Source organism: Armigeres subalbatus, chromosome 1 (genome assembly GCF_024139115.2).
Source record: "Armigeres subalbatus isolate Guangzhou_Male chromosome 1, GZ_Asu_2, whole genome shotgun sequence".
Classification (NCBI taxonomy): Eukaryota; Metazoa; Arthropoda; class Insecta; order Diptera; family Culicidae; genus Armigeres; species Armigeres subalbatus.
In genome coordinates this window covers 248403624-248418472 of record NC_085139.1, presented here as the reverse complement: position 1 = coordinate 248418472, position 14849 = coordinate 248403624, and the positions used below count along the sequence as shown (strand labels likewise).

The following is a 14849-nucleotide window of genomic DNA, read 5'->3' as shown; positions in this document are numbered from 1 at the left end:
CACGTTTTCTCTCTGGGTCATGATGACGGCCACCCCAAATGTGTCGAATTGAGGCCGGCCTGCACGGCCAATCATTTGGAAGATGCTACTTTCCGGATACTCCTCCAGTCCGTAGTCGGTGTACATCTGAAAGGTTATGCTTCATTAATTTAAGTTTTATTTATTGTAACAAGCATACGAACCTGCGTCGATTTGATGATGACCAAGTGCGCCGGAAGATTAACTCCCATGGCTAGGCCACTGGTACAGCAAAGAACCGGAATGCGTCCAGCTCGAAACGAGTCCTCGATCAACTGACGATCCGAAATACTTAAACCGGCGTGATGGTAGCCGACTCCTGCGAGCAACCTTCGCTTTAGATCGCCACTCTGCAACTGATCGGCAATATTCTGAAGCACTACCATCTGATCTGGCGTTAACCGTAGCGAATGGTGCTCTACCAGATGGTTGGATGCGGTTTCGGTTGCCTTCCGAGTGCTACAGAAGATAAGCGACGGCCGACCGCTCGAATACTTGGCGATGACCTCGGAGAGCTTGTAGTTCAAATTCATATCGAACCGAAACGGATTGGTGGTGGGGTCGCAGTAATAACCGAGCACGTGTTTGTCAATTTTAATCGGACGTCGAGATTCGGAAATGCTGAGAATAAAAAAATAGGTCATACATGTAACACTTTTACGACAGACGGATATTATCTTAAAACAGAAATCAAACCTACTTGTAGAAACAGATCGTATTCCCCTCTCCAACCCACGCAGCCAGATCAGCAACATTCGGTGCCGTGGCAGAAAGCGCAATAATTCTCATCGGTTCCACCTTCACGCCTTGTTCGCCCGTTTCCACGAATCGATGAATGCTCCTCATTCGGGAAACGACTGCCTCCAGCACCGGTCCCCGCGATTGGTCGTTCAGAATGTGAACCTCGTCGATCATCACCAGCTTGATCAGCCGGACAAAGTTCACGTTCTGTCTCCACCTGCGCGTGATCGAGTTCCACTTCTCCGGTGTAGTCAAAATCAAGTTGCAGTCCGGTAAGTCCCAAAAATCCCTCATCTCCGTATCGCCGGTCACCTCGGCAGTCTTCACCCCGATCCGTTCGAACTTAGGCTTCCAATCATTAAACTTCTCCGTGCAAAGCGCCTTGATCGGTGCGATGTAAATCATACGGAAATCTCCCTCGTAATCAGCATCCTCCAGTTTCATCAACAGCCTTATCATCGCCAGTTCAAAGATGGCCGTCTTTCCCGAACCCGTTGGTGCACTCAGCACCAAAGATTTATCCGTGTACAGCATATCATCAATGACCAGCGATTGGATTTCATTGAACTGCGTAAAGTCCGAGAAAATATGTCGGAATACGGGTGCTGAAAAGACATTTTCCCATCCCGCACATTAAAATACAATTGGTTTGATTATACCGAGATGATAAGAAAATTTAACGCCACCGGTCTATGCAAGTGATCAAACATTAAAATCCAATCTCATTGCACCGTTGATCCCGTTGGACTATATCACTATACTAATTCTTGTCTAAATGATGCAAAAAAGAAGGCTGTTAAATACATAGGTCGTCAATACAATCTATTTTACAACGTCAGAGTTCGATATCGTAACTTTAAGAAGATGGAGAAAGCCGACTTCAGACTGAAGAGCGAAGCTAACCGACTTGGACTAGTCATCAACACGTCGAAGATGAAGTACATGATAGGAAGAGGCTTAAGAGAAGACAACGTGATCCATTCACCACGAGTTTGTACCGGCAGACCTCTTCTTTTCTTTTTACTAACAAGGGAGAATGCATTGACGCACGACCCAGCAGACGTGCTCAGAAATCGCAAAGCTACCACACGGAAGTGTACTGGAGTGTCGGACTGGAACCGTGAAGGTAATACGTAGTAATACCGACTAAACTCCTTTAGGCTCCACCTATCATTTCCTCCAGGAACTTACTCCCATCATTACTTCTGGGGGATAGGCAATACTTAATGTACTCGCTCATTCACGCCCACACTGGCACTCATCCCGTATGAGGCTTAGGGGAGACTGGGGAGACTTGACCCACTTTCCTGATTTCCATGTATCACAGCCAAAAATAAATAAACATACGCGATTTCCACACAGACTCTCTAAGAAATATAGTATTTAACTTTACTGATGTATGACAGTCCTTAAATTATTGTTGCTGCCAACACTTCCATGCGGCGTTAATCTCGACGACGGCGTCGATGTGACAGAGGGGAGATGTCAAACTGGTCAAAGGTTGAATGGTCAAGGATATAAACGGATATCATTGTTATCAAACCCAAACAGAAGAACGCATGTGAGTGCTAGCCAGAGAAGTTATTTATTTTAGTTGAAATTGGAATTGAAATAATTAATCCTACTTAAACCTAGTAATTACAGCCTAACGAGTTGGAATTAGCTTAACCTATTGTATCACAGTTATATAATCACAGTAACAGTATCGGATTATCACAGCAAGACACAGAGACAGCAAAACATTAGACTAATAAATTACAGTTTAAAGCTGCATTTGCATCCAAAAACCAGTGTTGCGATTTGCTGTGAAAAATCGGAAAGAGCCCCTTTGTTCCCTGGAACAAACCTTTAAAAAATTTCGTGGCCTTGAGTGCGGACAAAGCCGATGCGAATACAGTGATCGTTCGCTAATTGGGGCACGACCTCACCCCAACTAGCGAATGCCGTTCGCTAATTGGGGCGCTTTGACAAGCGTCAATGTTGTTTACTTTTTGCATTGAACAAAGGAAAATTTTACGCGCCAGAAAATATCGATCCCGCCAACACGGAAACAAAACGTCAACACGTTTTTGACATCACATTCTGACGTTTAGCTGCTTTTTAATTGGGTTTCGCCCCAATTAGCGAACCCCCAACTAAAAAGCGCCCCAACTAGAAAAACCCCAATTAGCGAACGTTCACTGTAATTCCTCACGGACACCCGACATGAACGCAACGGGAGGCTGCGTCAACTGCACGCGCCCCGTGACCTACGACAATTTCGTCCAATGCGACCAATGCGACTGTTGGTGGCACATGAGTTGTGCTGGCGTAACTGGATCGATAGCGGAAAGGTCCTGGACATGTCGCACTTGCCTGCCGACCAGTGTCCATTCGAAATCCACCAGCAAGTCTGCTCGAATCACTCTTAAGCTACAAAAGCTGGAAGAGGAGCGCGCAATCAATCAGCGCGCGTTGGAAACCGAGAAGAGAACCATTGAGAGGGAGAAACAGCTCATAGAAGAAAAATACACTCTTCTGGAGCAACTAGAAGGAGACAACGTGAGTATCCGTAGCAGAGTAAGCCGACGAGAAAGTCTGCAGCGCGTAGAGCAATGGGTTGGCCAACAAACATCGAATGTTGCATTTGGTGACGAGGCGGCAGGAGGAGTCCCCGTGCAAGTGGAACAAGGCACGAACGTGATCGAGAGCGTCAATACAACATTGCAGGAGAAAGCTAAATCATCAACAATACAACCCGGTGTGGAAAGACCTACTTTGCCGACTGTAGTATCAACCGATCGGTCAAGACTGTACGGGAACCAGCAGCGAAAAACCGGCGCGATTCCCAAAACGCATGGACTTCATCAGGAAAGTGATGGTCGCGTGATGACACCATTAGGTAACCCCGTTCCTTTGACCTCCCCCTCACTGCCCCAGGTAAGCCTCAAACCATTCCCAAAAAAATCCCCACTCAACCGAGTGGTAATTACTATCAGATTTGCTAGACAAGTTGGGATCAATTAGCCAATTAGATGATACCAGTCCAGCACGCCCGATTGGGACTGAGCCTGCTCTTCAAGGCCATCCCACCTCAACGGTTCCTCTCCCCACGCCTTTGGGAAGGAACGAAGTTCAATATGCTTTTCAAACAAATGCAAGGCTCCATGGTAATGAAGAACAAATAAATGAGCCCCCCTATTCTCTGCAACAAGCGTCCCTTATTCCCCGTTAATAGCAAATGAGAACTTTCCTCAAATACCAAACATGCTTTTTAGAGCGCCATCCCCCTCGCAGTTAGCAGCCCGACAGATTATGCCTCGCGATCTACCCCCCTTCGCTGGTGATCCGGCAGACTGGCCAATTTTTATAAGTGCATTTGCGAATACAACAATCGCGTGTGGTTACTCCAGTGTTGAAAACTTAACCAGGCTACAGAGATGTCTTAAAGGTGTAGCTTACGAAGCAGTTCGAAGTCGTCTTATGCTTCCACAGCCAGTGCCTCATGTCATCAATACTCTACAACTTCTCTACGGTCGGCCAGAGCTTCTGATCAACGTGTTGCTGGACAGAGTGCGTTCAACTCCTGCGCCTAGGGCCGAACGCCTAGAAACACTCATCGAATTTGGGATGTCGGTACAAAGCCTTTGTGACCACATGGAAGCAGCGGGACAGCAGTCTCATCTAACAAATCCGTGTTTATTGATGGAGTTGGTGGAGAAGCTGCCAGCTCACGTGAAAATAGAATGGGCTAACTACATGCAACGTTTCCCAGCCGTAAATCTTAAGACCTTCGGGGATTTCATGAACGGCAAAATTAGTCAGGTGGACAAGTCGAGGGCGAAGAACAAGGGTTCAATTAACGCGCACGTTACCCAGTTGGAAAATTCTACGGAAGAAGAAAAGATGTGCGCCGTTTGTCAACAAAGAGGACACCGTGTCCGAGATTGTTACACCTTCAAGGCACTCTCCGTCGACAATCGGTGGAAGGCTGTGCAAACTAACGAACTCTGTCGCAGCTGCCTAAATGCACACGGCAGGCGTAGTTGCCGGTATGCCAGCCAATGTGGGATCAACGGATGTACCTTCCGCCACCACTCTCTGCTTCATTCAGACCCTAGTATTCAACCGTTGCGTGGCATGACAACGCCAATCGTTGAGTCTGCCGATAGTCATACACATCGAATGTCGACTCAGGCATTGCTTTTCCGCATTATTCCCGTTATCCTGTACGGACCGAAAGGGATGGTAGAAACGTACGCCTTTCTGGATGAAGGGTCGTCCCTTACACTCGTGGAAGAGGAGCTGGCGAATAATCTGGGTGTAGATGGGAATGTCGTGCCGTTGTGCCTAACATGGACCGGTGATGTATCAAGGAAGGAAGTGAATTCGAAAAGTGTGAACTTGTCAATATCAAGTGCTGTTGGCGGAAAGCGACTGAACATGGCAGATGCTCGTACCGTGAAGAAACTTGCCTTGCCGAGACAAACTCTGCAACAAGAGCTAATGAAAAGGTTTATTTTGGCTTATAAAAACGCGGTTCCAAGGTTGTTGATAGGAGTTGACAATCTCCGACTTACCCTTCCGCTAAGAGTAAGAGAAGGTAAAATAAACGAACCTGAAGCCACAAAAACTTGGCTGGGTTGGTGTGTGTATGGAGGAAGCGGTAAACCGTCGGTACGTTTGGTCAATTTCCATACATGTGAGTGCGATCGAGGCTTACAACAGTTGGTGAAGGACTACATTACACTGGAAGACGTCGGGACCAAACCGGGGGTAGAAGTGATATCGGCGGATGATCGTAGAGCCCAACGTATCCTAGAGCAAACAACTGTACGCGTAGGTGAAAGGTTCGAGACCGGTTTGCTGTGGCGTTTTGATGATATAGAGTTTCCGGATAGCTACGGAATGGCCTTCCGCAGATTGGAGTGTCTTGAGCGTCGGATGGAACAAAAGCCCGCGTTGAAGGAAAACTTGCATCGTCAGATTGAAGAATACCAGCAGAAAGGCTATGCACACAGAGTCTGCGAAGAAGAATTTTTTTAACTAATTTTATTTGCTAATTATCTAATACATGCATTCATCTCTTAGACTAGGTGTTCCGTGTTTTCTTAACACTATCATCCTTATTTGCTATGATACTTTTTAGTTATTATCAATACATTTCAATTGCCTCTAGCAGTTAGGATTTTTCCTCTGGTTTGATTGAACCATGTAGGAATTACAATGTTTTTAACTTTAACTAAACCTAACCTAATTTATACTAAGGGTACAAGGAGCTAATCGTTGCAATAGAAGATTGCAACGATTTTTGTCTAAAATTGGAAATTATTTTGTTGGACATTTGTTGCAGTGTCTAAATATTAGAAATTCTATGAAGTTCATTGGTATTATACCACGGAGGCAACTTCAGAATCATTTTCAAAATTTTATTTTGAATTCTCTGAAGTGCCTTCTTCCTGGTATTGCAGCAACTAGTCCATATTGGCACAGCATACAACATGGCTGGTCTAAACATTTGTAAATAAAAAAATTGTAAATAAAAAAATTGTTCTTAAGGCAAAGTTTTGATTTTCTGTTTATAAGTGGATATAGACACTTAATATATTTGTTACATTTGTCTTGAAGGCCTTCAATGTGATTTTTAAAAGTTAATTTTTGGTCTAGCAGAAGTCCTAAATATTTGGCTTCGCTAGACCAATTATTTGGAACCCCATTCATAGTGACAATATGTCTGCTATTCATTCATTTATTTAGTTAACATCTAAACAGATAATACTGAATCAACAATTTGACGCCACAATGCACGGTTCGAGGCCGCATCTCTCCATCCTCGGATACGCCCCTCGCTCGCCAAGTCGTTCTGCACCTGGTCTGCCCATCTCGCTCGCTGCGCTCCACGCCGTCTCGTACCTGCCGGATCGGAAGCGAACACCATCTTTGCAGGGTTGCTGTCCGGCATTCTTGCAACATGTCCTGCCCATCGTACTCTTCCGGCTTTAGCTACCTTCTGGATACTGGGTTCGCCGTAGAGTTGGGCAAGCTCATGGTTCATTCTTCGCCGCCACACACCGTCTTCTTGCACACCGCCAAAGATGGTCCTAAGCACCCGTCTCTCGAATACTCCGAGTGCTTGCAAGTCCTCCTCGAGCATTGGCCATGTTTCATGTTCGTAGAGGACAACCGGTCTTATAAGCGTCTTGTACATGACACATTTGGTGCGGTGGCGAATCTTTTTCGACCGCAGTTTCTTCTGGAGCCCGTAGTAGGCCCGACTTCCACAGATGATGCGCCTTCGTATTTCACGACTAACGTTGTTGTCAGCCGTTAGCAAGGATCCGAGGTAGACGAATTCCTCGACCACCTCGAAGGTATCCCCGTCTATCGTAACACTGCTTCCCAGGCGGGCCCTGTCGCGCTCGGTTCCGCCCACAAGCATGTACTTTGTCTTTGACGCATTCACCACCAGTCCAACTTTTGTTGCTTCACGTTTCAGGCGGGTGTACAGTTCTGCCACCTTTGCAAATGTTCGGCCGACAATGTCCATGTCATCCGCGAAGCAAATAAATTGACTGGATCTGTTGAAAATCGTACCCCGGCTGTTACACCCGGCTCTCCGCATGACACCTTCTAGCACAATGTTGAACAACAGGCACGAAAGTCCATCACCTTGTCTTAGTCCCCGGCGCGATTCGAACGAACTGGAGTGTTCGCTGGAGCTGTTCTCGTCCATAATTTTCCATAGCTCTACGCGGTCTATACTGTCGTATGCCGCCTTGAAATCTACGAACAGATGGTGCGTTGGGACCTGGTATTCACGGCATTTTTTAAGGATTTGCCGTACAGTAAATATCTGGTCCGTTGTCGAGCGGCCGTCAACGAAGCCGGCTTGATAACTTCCCACGAACTCGTTCACTAATGGTGACAGACGACGGAAGATGATCTGGGATATCACTTTGTAGGCGGCATTAAGGATGGTGATCGCTCGAAAGTTCTCACACTCCAGTTTGTCGCCTTTCTTGTAGATGGGGCATGTAACCCCTTCCTTCCACTCCTCCGGTAGCTGTTCGGTTTCCCAGATTCTGACTATCAGTTTGTGCAGGCAAGTGGCCAGCTTTTCCGGGCCCATCTTGATGAGCTCAGCTCCGATACCATCCTTACCAGCTGCTTTATTGGTCTTTAGCTGTTGAATGGCATCCTTAACTTCCCTCAAGGTGGGGGCTGGTTGGCTTCCATCGTTCGCTGAACTGACGTAGTCATCTCCTCCGCTGCCTTGACTTTCATTGCCTGTACTCTCAGCGCCATTCAAATGTTCCTCGTTGTGCTGCTTCCACCTTTCGATCACCACACGTTCGTTCGTCAAGATGCTCCCCCTTATCCCGGCACATTTCGGCTCGCGGCACAAAGCCTTTGCGGGATGCGTTGAGCTTCTGGTAGAACTTGCGTGTTTCTTGAGAATGGCACAGCTGTTCCATCTCCTCACACTCTGCTTCTTCCAGGCGGCGTTTCTTCTCCTGGAAAAGGCGGGTCTGCTGTCTTTTCTTCTGTCTATAACGTTCCACGGTCTGCCGGGTACCTTTCTGGAACGCGACCGCCCGTGCTGCGTCCTTCTACTCCAGAATCTGTCTTCACACTTTGCCAAGCCAATCATTCCGTCGACTTCGTCCCATATACCCGACGTTGTTCTCCGCTGCGTCGTTAATGGCTGCTTTGACTGTATTCCAGCAGTCCTCAAGAGGGGCCCCATCGAGCTCACCCTCTTCCGGCAACGCTGCCTTGAGATGCTGCGCGTATGTAGTGGCGAAATCCGGTTGCTTCAGTCGCTCTAGGTCGTACCGCGGCGATCGTCGGTACCGAACATTGTTGATTGCGGATAGTTTTGGGTGGAGGTGTGCGCCGGTCCGATATTCAGCGGCGGCGGCGTTGGTCCAAATTTTTATCGGCGGCGGCGGCGTGAATTGGCGTGGCGTTTTTTTTTAAAACGTTTCTTTGAATTTTTTTTTGCTTTTTTTCGGTAACATATTTTTAAGATATTAACGTTTATAGAATTTTTCGGAATTACCAACAGAAGCTCTTTGGTAATCCAAAAGAAAATTGTTTTGAATTTCAGCAGGAGATTCTTTGGAATTTACATAAGAAATTGTTCCAAATTACTACAGAAAAATGTTCGGATTATCCGTGGGAAGTTCCTGTTGAGTTTCTGTTGAATATTTTTCGAAATTTACTCAGAAAATTCTTCATAATTGTAGAAGAGTGCGGCTAGTAGAATGTGTGTTTTAACTTTAGCTTGCTCAGTCTAGAATAATGAGGACGGCTACTTTGGGATGGTCATTGTTAAATCAGAAAATTCTCAGAATATCCGCAGGAGAATCTATGAAGTTTTCAATATTAATATTCTCTGAAATTTTCACGAGAAATTCTTCAGAATTTGAATGGAAAATTCTTCAAAATTTCCGCGCAAAGTTGTTCAAAATGTATATTCAATAATAAAATATTTGAATTTCATCGGAAAATTGCTCGGAGTTTTCAAGGAATTTCGTTGGATTCCCAAAGAAAATTCATTGTACAGCAGACGTTCGATATGAGCCTTCCAAAGATTAAAAAAAAAGCAGACGTTCGATAATTCGTCTTTTCGACTGTCATTCGATAGTTGCAACAGTTTTGCAGTTATCGGACCTCTGAATTTCAAAACGATTTAAAACAAAGTTGATGATAGCTGCATTGTGCTGCACAATCAGGTGCACTTCTATTGCATCTGACGTCGACTGACAACCGTTTGATGTCTAGAATGCGGAGTTTAGCCGAAAATGTTGTTTGGCCAACTAGTCACATGGTCAAATGTCAATTACTGAACGGATGCACCCAACAGAAATAATAGATTGCGATCTATCAGGTAGTAATGTCAATTGAACGAAATATGGAGAATAGAGGGAGTATGCGTCCTTTCAAATTTCATGGTCATATACAGTTAAGCCCCAAACGCGGAACGGCGACGGAAACCGAAAATTTGACAGAAAATATATGGGCTAACTGTCAAATCTGCCGTTTCCGTCGCCGTTCCGCTGTATTGCGTGGGGGCCTTTTACGCCTATTTGAAAAAAGTTCCCAAGTAACCAAAAGTTCTTTTAAAAGTACGTTTTTCGCTTAAGCAGCTCAGTGAAGCTGATTGAGCGAAAAACGTACTCTTGAAGGAACTTTTGGTTACTTGGGTTCCTAGATTTGACCAAAAATATGCCGTTTGGTAGGAATGGTCATTTGGCAGAAAAAGCCATTTGGCCCGAAAATGTCCTTTCTGCAAAACAACCCTTTTGGCCAAACGGAATTTTCCGTCAAATGACCTACTCGGCTAAACGACTTCTTACAAAATTTAATTCTTACCAAATTGCATTTTTGGTCAAATGATCTATTCGGTCATACGACTTTTTCGGCCGAACGGGCTTGGTAGTCATATGGCTACTGCTTCTGCCTCATACGCAGGAGATCGTGGGTTCAATCCCAGGTCCGTTCCATTCTCCTACTTTGTATCTTTCTCTATATTTCGCATGTTCTAGCAATCGCTAGAACTGGAAATGGACTTCCATACCGTTTCCATTACTATTCCTATACTTTCAATTAGAGTGTTCTTACAGTACTCGCTAGAATTGGAAATGAGCTATAGAGCTCGTTTCCTACATCCAATTAGAAATTCCATCAGTTGCCTTCTCCTATCTGTCACATTGGCAGCTCGTTAACCAAGACGGACCTCTACCGCTCGAACCTAACCCAAAAATTCCGCATGAACACGTGGCAAGTGCAGAGGTATATTCGGCTTGCAGTGGGCGCGTGATTGCATCATCATTTCTTCCCCCTTCCCTACATTGACTTGCATTCTGACGTGGCAGGGGCCAGTATGACCTAACAAATGAGATCACCAGTACTTGTACATTGAAGATGTGTGCTAGTCCCAAGCAAACATCTGTTGGTTCCCTGTGCAAGAACAGCTGATCTGGTCATAATGGAGTAGCAAGTTGCTACTAGCTACTAGCAACTACGAGCAGTCAATCAAGCTCAAGCGAACGGCCGAAACGGTCGAATGTTTCTTTCGGCTGTATGTTGCTTTCGGCCAAACTACATTTCCGGTCAAACAATTTCCGACCTGATATCAGTTTAGATAAACGTTCACTTCGGCTTGGCTAATTGGTTAGATGACTTTTGGCTTAACGGCCAGTATCGGCTTAAAAAAAAGAAAAGTTTCGGAATTGTGTTCAACTGTCATTTGACAATGTCGCCAACGAGTGGCCATTTTTTACCATATCAAGAAACTTTTTGACGTAGGACTACGTCTGTGTTTTCTTTATTCTTTGCGATTGCAAAAATCGGAGACCGTCACGAATATATGATAGACTTTGAATGATAATATCTCAGCCGTTTCTCGAAGAATTTTCTATTTTTTTTAACCATTCGATCAAGGATGAGCCAACGCTTCTTTGTATTTTCCTGAAAGTTCTGGTTTTTAACTATTTTTTTATCGATAAATGCTAAAAAGTTTAGAAATAGGTAAACCAACCAATCACGTACGTGCAACACTAGCACAGACATCACAAATCAATCACTTGCGGGTTTGGATCTAATCCTCAGTTTGAACAAGATTTTACGATGTTATGAAAACTCATATGTGAATATGTACGTTATGTGGAAGATATTGATTTGGAAAATGTATTGAAGGTAACCACTTTCCCTTCGATGGGACTCGAACCCATGACCCTACAGTACGCTAGACTGGTGCTTTAACCAACTAAGCTACGAAGGACCTCCGTCGGCCTTCGCAACCTAGCGGCTACTGAACGAGCTCGAGATTCCCAAATTGGACGATTCCCAAATTAACGTACATATTCACATATGAGTTTTCATAACATTGTAAATTAACGTCCAAGTCGGGTGGTTTAATCCCCGGAAATAGGCAATTACCTTTGATTGAACTGAACTTGAGTTGCGTGCTCTTGCCTACGCAATGCGGTCGGGTCTGAGCTTGACGACCGACTGGCAAATAGCTTACACAACCTCACTTGATCAGTACCGTTGCTGATGAAGAATGTGTATAGCCGCCAGACATTCTAAATACTCACGCTCCTCTAATGTGGACGTGTACAATACACATGTGGAAGTATTGGCTTGATAAATGGATTGCGAGTGATTTGACTATGCGTCCAATTTGGGAATCTCGAGCTCGTTCAGTAGCCGCTAGGTTGCGAAGGCCGACGGAGGTCCTTCGTAGCTTAGTTGGTTAAAGCACCAGTCTAGCGTACTGTAGGGTCATGGGTTCGAGTCCCATCGAAGGGAAAGTGGTTACCTCCAATACATTTTCCAAATCAATATCTTCCACATAACGTACATATTCACATATGAGTTTTCATAACATTGTAAATTAACGTCCAAGTCGGGTGGTTTAATCCCCGGAAATAGGCAATTACCTTTGATTGAACTGAAGATTTTACGCATAGCAGACGCATCAAAGCGATCGTAGCGGAGCGGACACAGTATCACGGAGGCGCTAATAACATTTTCAAAGAAAATCCATCGCATTGGTGGTGGTGCTCGATGTGTTGCTGCAGATCATTCAACCTCAACGAACCAGCATTTCATATGAAGAAAGGGTTGACCATAAAAATAGCACTGTGGCGATCCCGCACCGCCAGTGCCCATGCTGAAAATTTATGACAAATTGTGGTGTCAGTGAGTTGGAAAGGAGCATTGGGAAAAGAAAATTGGTTCTTCTCAGGACCAACATTTTATGAAAAGAAAGAGTTAATTGCGAAAATGAACTGTTTCGGTGGCATCGGGTTTGGCATGGTAGCTTGGTTGCTGTTAGTGATTCCCTCCATTAAAATTCACTACTTCATTTCCCTCCGACGTGCTATCAAATTCGCTATTTACGATTGAGTTTTTCCCTTTGAAGAAAGATTATTTCGGATAGTCGGATCAACCTACTTTTGTATAAAATCAATGAAGATGCCACCTCAGTGGAAACTATCTACAGCAACCACCCATCGGCGAACGTCGCTCGGACAGACAGATGCCAAGAGATAATGTTTGGTAATATGAAGACCAAATTCAGAATCTTGCGAGAAAATTTCATAGGATTCTTAGATTTTGTCATTCTCCGTACGGTCCGGTGTCTGCTGCGAAATCCTGTTCAAAATGGCTCGCGCGCGCCGAAAAGCAGCTTTCTTATATCTAATGAAGTAATTCCATTAGCCCCACCCCTTCAATAATCGTTATGAGTGCACATTATATTTACAACCATGGAGATCACAAAGGGGCGGGGCTAACGGGCTTAATTTATTGAATACAAGAAAGCTGCTTTCCGGCGCGCGCGAGCCATTTTGATCGGGATTCCGCGGAAAGAGCGGAATGAGCGATTCGACAAAATTTGATGCAGCGGAGCGGACACAGCAGCATGAAGGCGTGGATAGCAGTGGCAATGCTGAAAATTAATTCCAAATGGTGGAGGCTTAGCGAAAAATCATCAAGTGGCGGTCGGACAATTTCAACGCAAGGTGCTGACAAGCGTTTGGATGCAGTTAGTTATTGGAAAGACGCATTGGGAAAAGAAAATTGGTTCTTCTCAGGACCAGCATTTTATAGAAAGAAAGAGTTAATTGCGAAAATGGATCGGGTTTAGCGTGATAGCTTGGTTGCTGTTAGTGATTCAATCCGTTCAAATAAATTGCATCATCTCCCTCAGCCGCGCTATCAAATTTGCTAATTATGATTGAGTTTTGAAGAAAGTTCATATCGGATTGTCGGATCAACTTTCTTTTGTATAAAGACCTTTTTGGAGGACACCATCCTCAAAAATGGCCACAATAAAGAAGAAATAAGCAAAATCAGAAGTGGCGTTAAACCAAACGCAAATATATTTATTTGCAACGTTTGGTTTTCGCCCGCGATGTAAGCGTACGTGGCAAAGTAGGGATTATGATGTCCCCAACTGAAAGCCAGTCGAGTGGCTTCAGCGGCCGATGAGTCATGTTAATTCCATGGTTAGAGACTCAAAGTCCATCCATCTGGGAACAACTATTCGACTTCTTGATTCAGTTGGCCTCCGCGGAGTTTGCTCAATGTAAATAAAACGACACAAATTATTATGGCAAATACCATCAATTTCAAATAGCTACGTAGGCCTACGTCATCTTTGCGTACAACCCGATTGGGCTGCATCTTTGAGTTTTTCTAATGGATCTAATTGATTCTGACCTTGATTTTTGGAATAATGATTGTGTTCCTAATAGAGCACTGCACGGAAAAATCTCTTTCTCTTTTGTTCTTCATAAATTTTGACGTTTACTGGGCCTGTTGTTTTCTAATTTCTTTGCAGCGCGAAAGAGACAAACCAGTCCGTGCAGTAGCCTATTCAAATTATTTTGGTCAACTCATGCACCAAACAGAAATAATAGATTGCGACCTATCTGGTAGTACCGTCAGTTGAGAAAGTATGAATCGTTTAAAATTTCAAGGTCAAATATAGTTACGCCTATTTGAAAAAAAAGTTCCTAGATATTATCCATTCAGTAATTGACATTATGCCAAATGCCGTATGCCAAATAACATTTTCGGCCAAACAGCCAAAAGGATTTTTTTCTAATGACTTCAGTGGCCAAACGATCATTTCCGCCAGACGACTTGTTAGGGCAAACGGTTTTTTCGGCCAAATTACCATTTGGATCGTCTGGTGCTTTCAGCCAATCGAATTTCCCAAGAATTTCTAATGGAAAATATAAAGAATCTCCGGTAGAAATCCAAAGAAAATCCTTACAAATTTCGAGCAATTTTCCGTTGAGTTTCCCAAAGTTTTTTTTTAATTTACTTTGATTTGAAAAGTTTTTGAAAATTCCAGGAAATCTCCCGAAGAATTTTTTGCTTTAATGTTGGCTATGCCAAACCAAACTTACTTACTTACTTATGGATCCTGTACACCTCCGGTGGTGCAAAGGGCCGACTTGAAAGATCTCCATCCTGAGCGATGCCCGGCTATCGCTTTAACCTGTTGCCAGGTTAGATTTCGGTCGACTTCTTTTATTTCTTTATTGAGGCTTCGCCGCCATGAGCCTCTGGGTCTGCCTCTGCTGCGA

General features: G+C 44.5%; 1 protein-coding gene across 1 annotated transcript in view; it reads right to left on the bottom strand.

Moving 5' to 3' along the window:
• The window catches only part of LOC134206482 (probable ATP-dependent DNA helicase HFM1), a 68267-nt gene that overhangs the window by 40413 nt on the left and 13005 nt on the right, over positions 1-14849 (bottom strand). The window contains exons 2-4 of the mRNA XM_062682201.1: positions 719-1364; positions 183-639; positions 1-126 (exon numbers count right to left, since the gene is read on the bottom strand). Of these exons, the coding sequence (XP_062538185.1) occupies positions 1-126; positions 183-639; positions 719-1364 (1229 nt within the window). The remainder of the gene's footprint in view (positions 127-182; positions 640-718; positions 1365-14849) is intronic.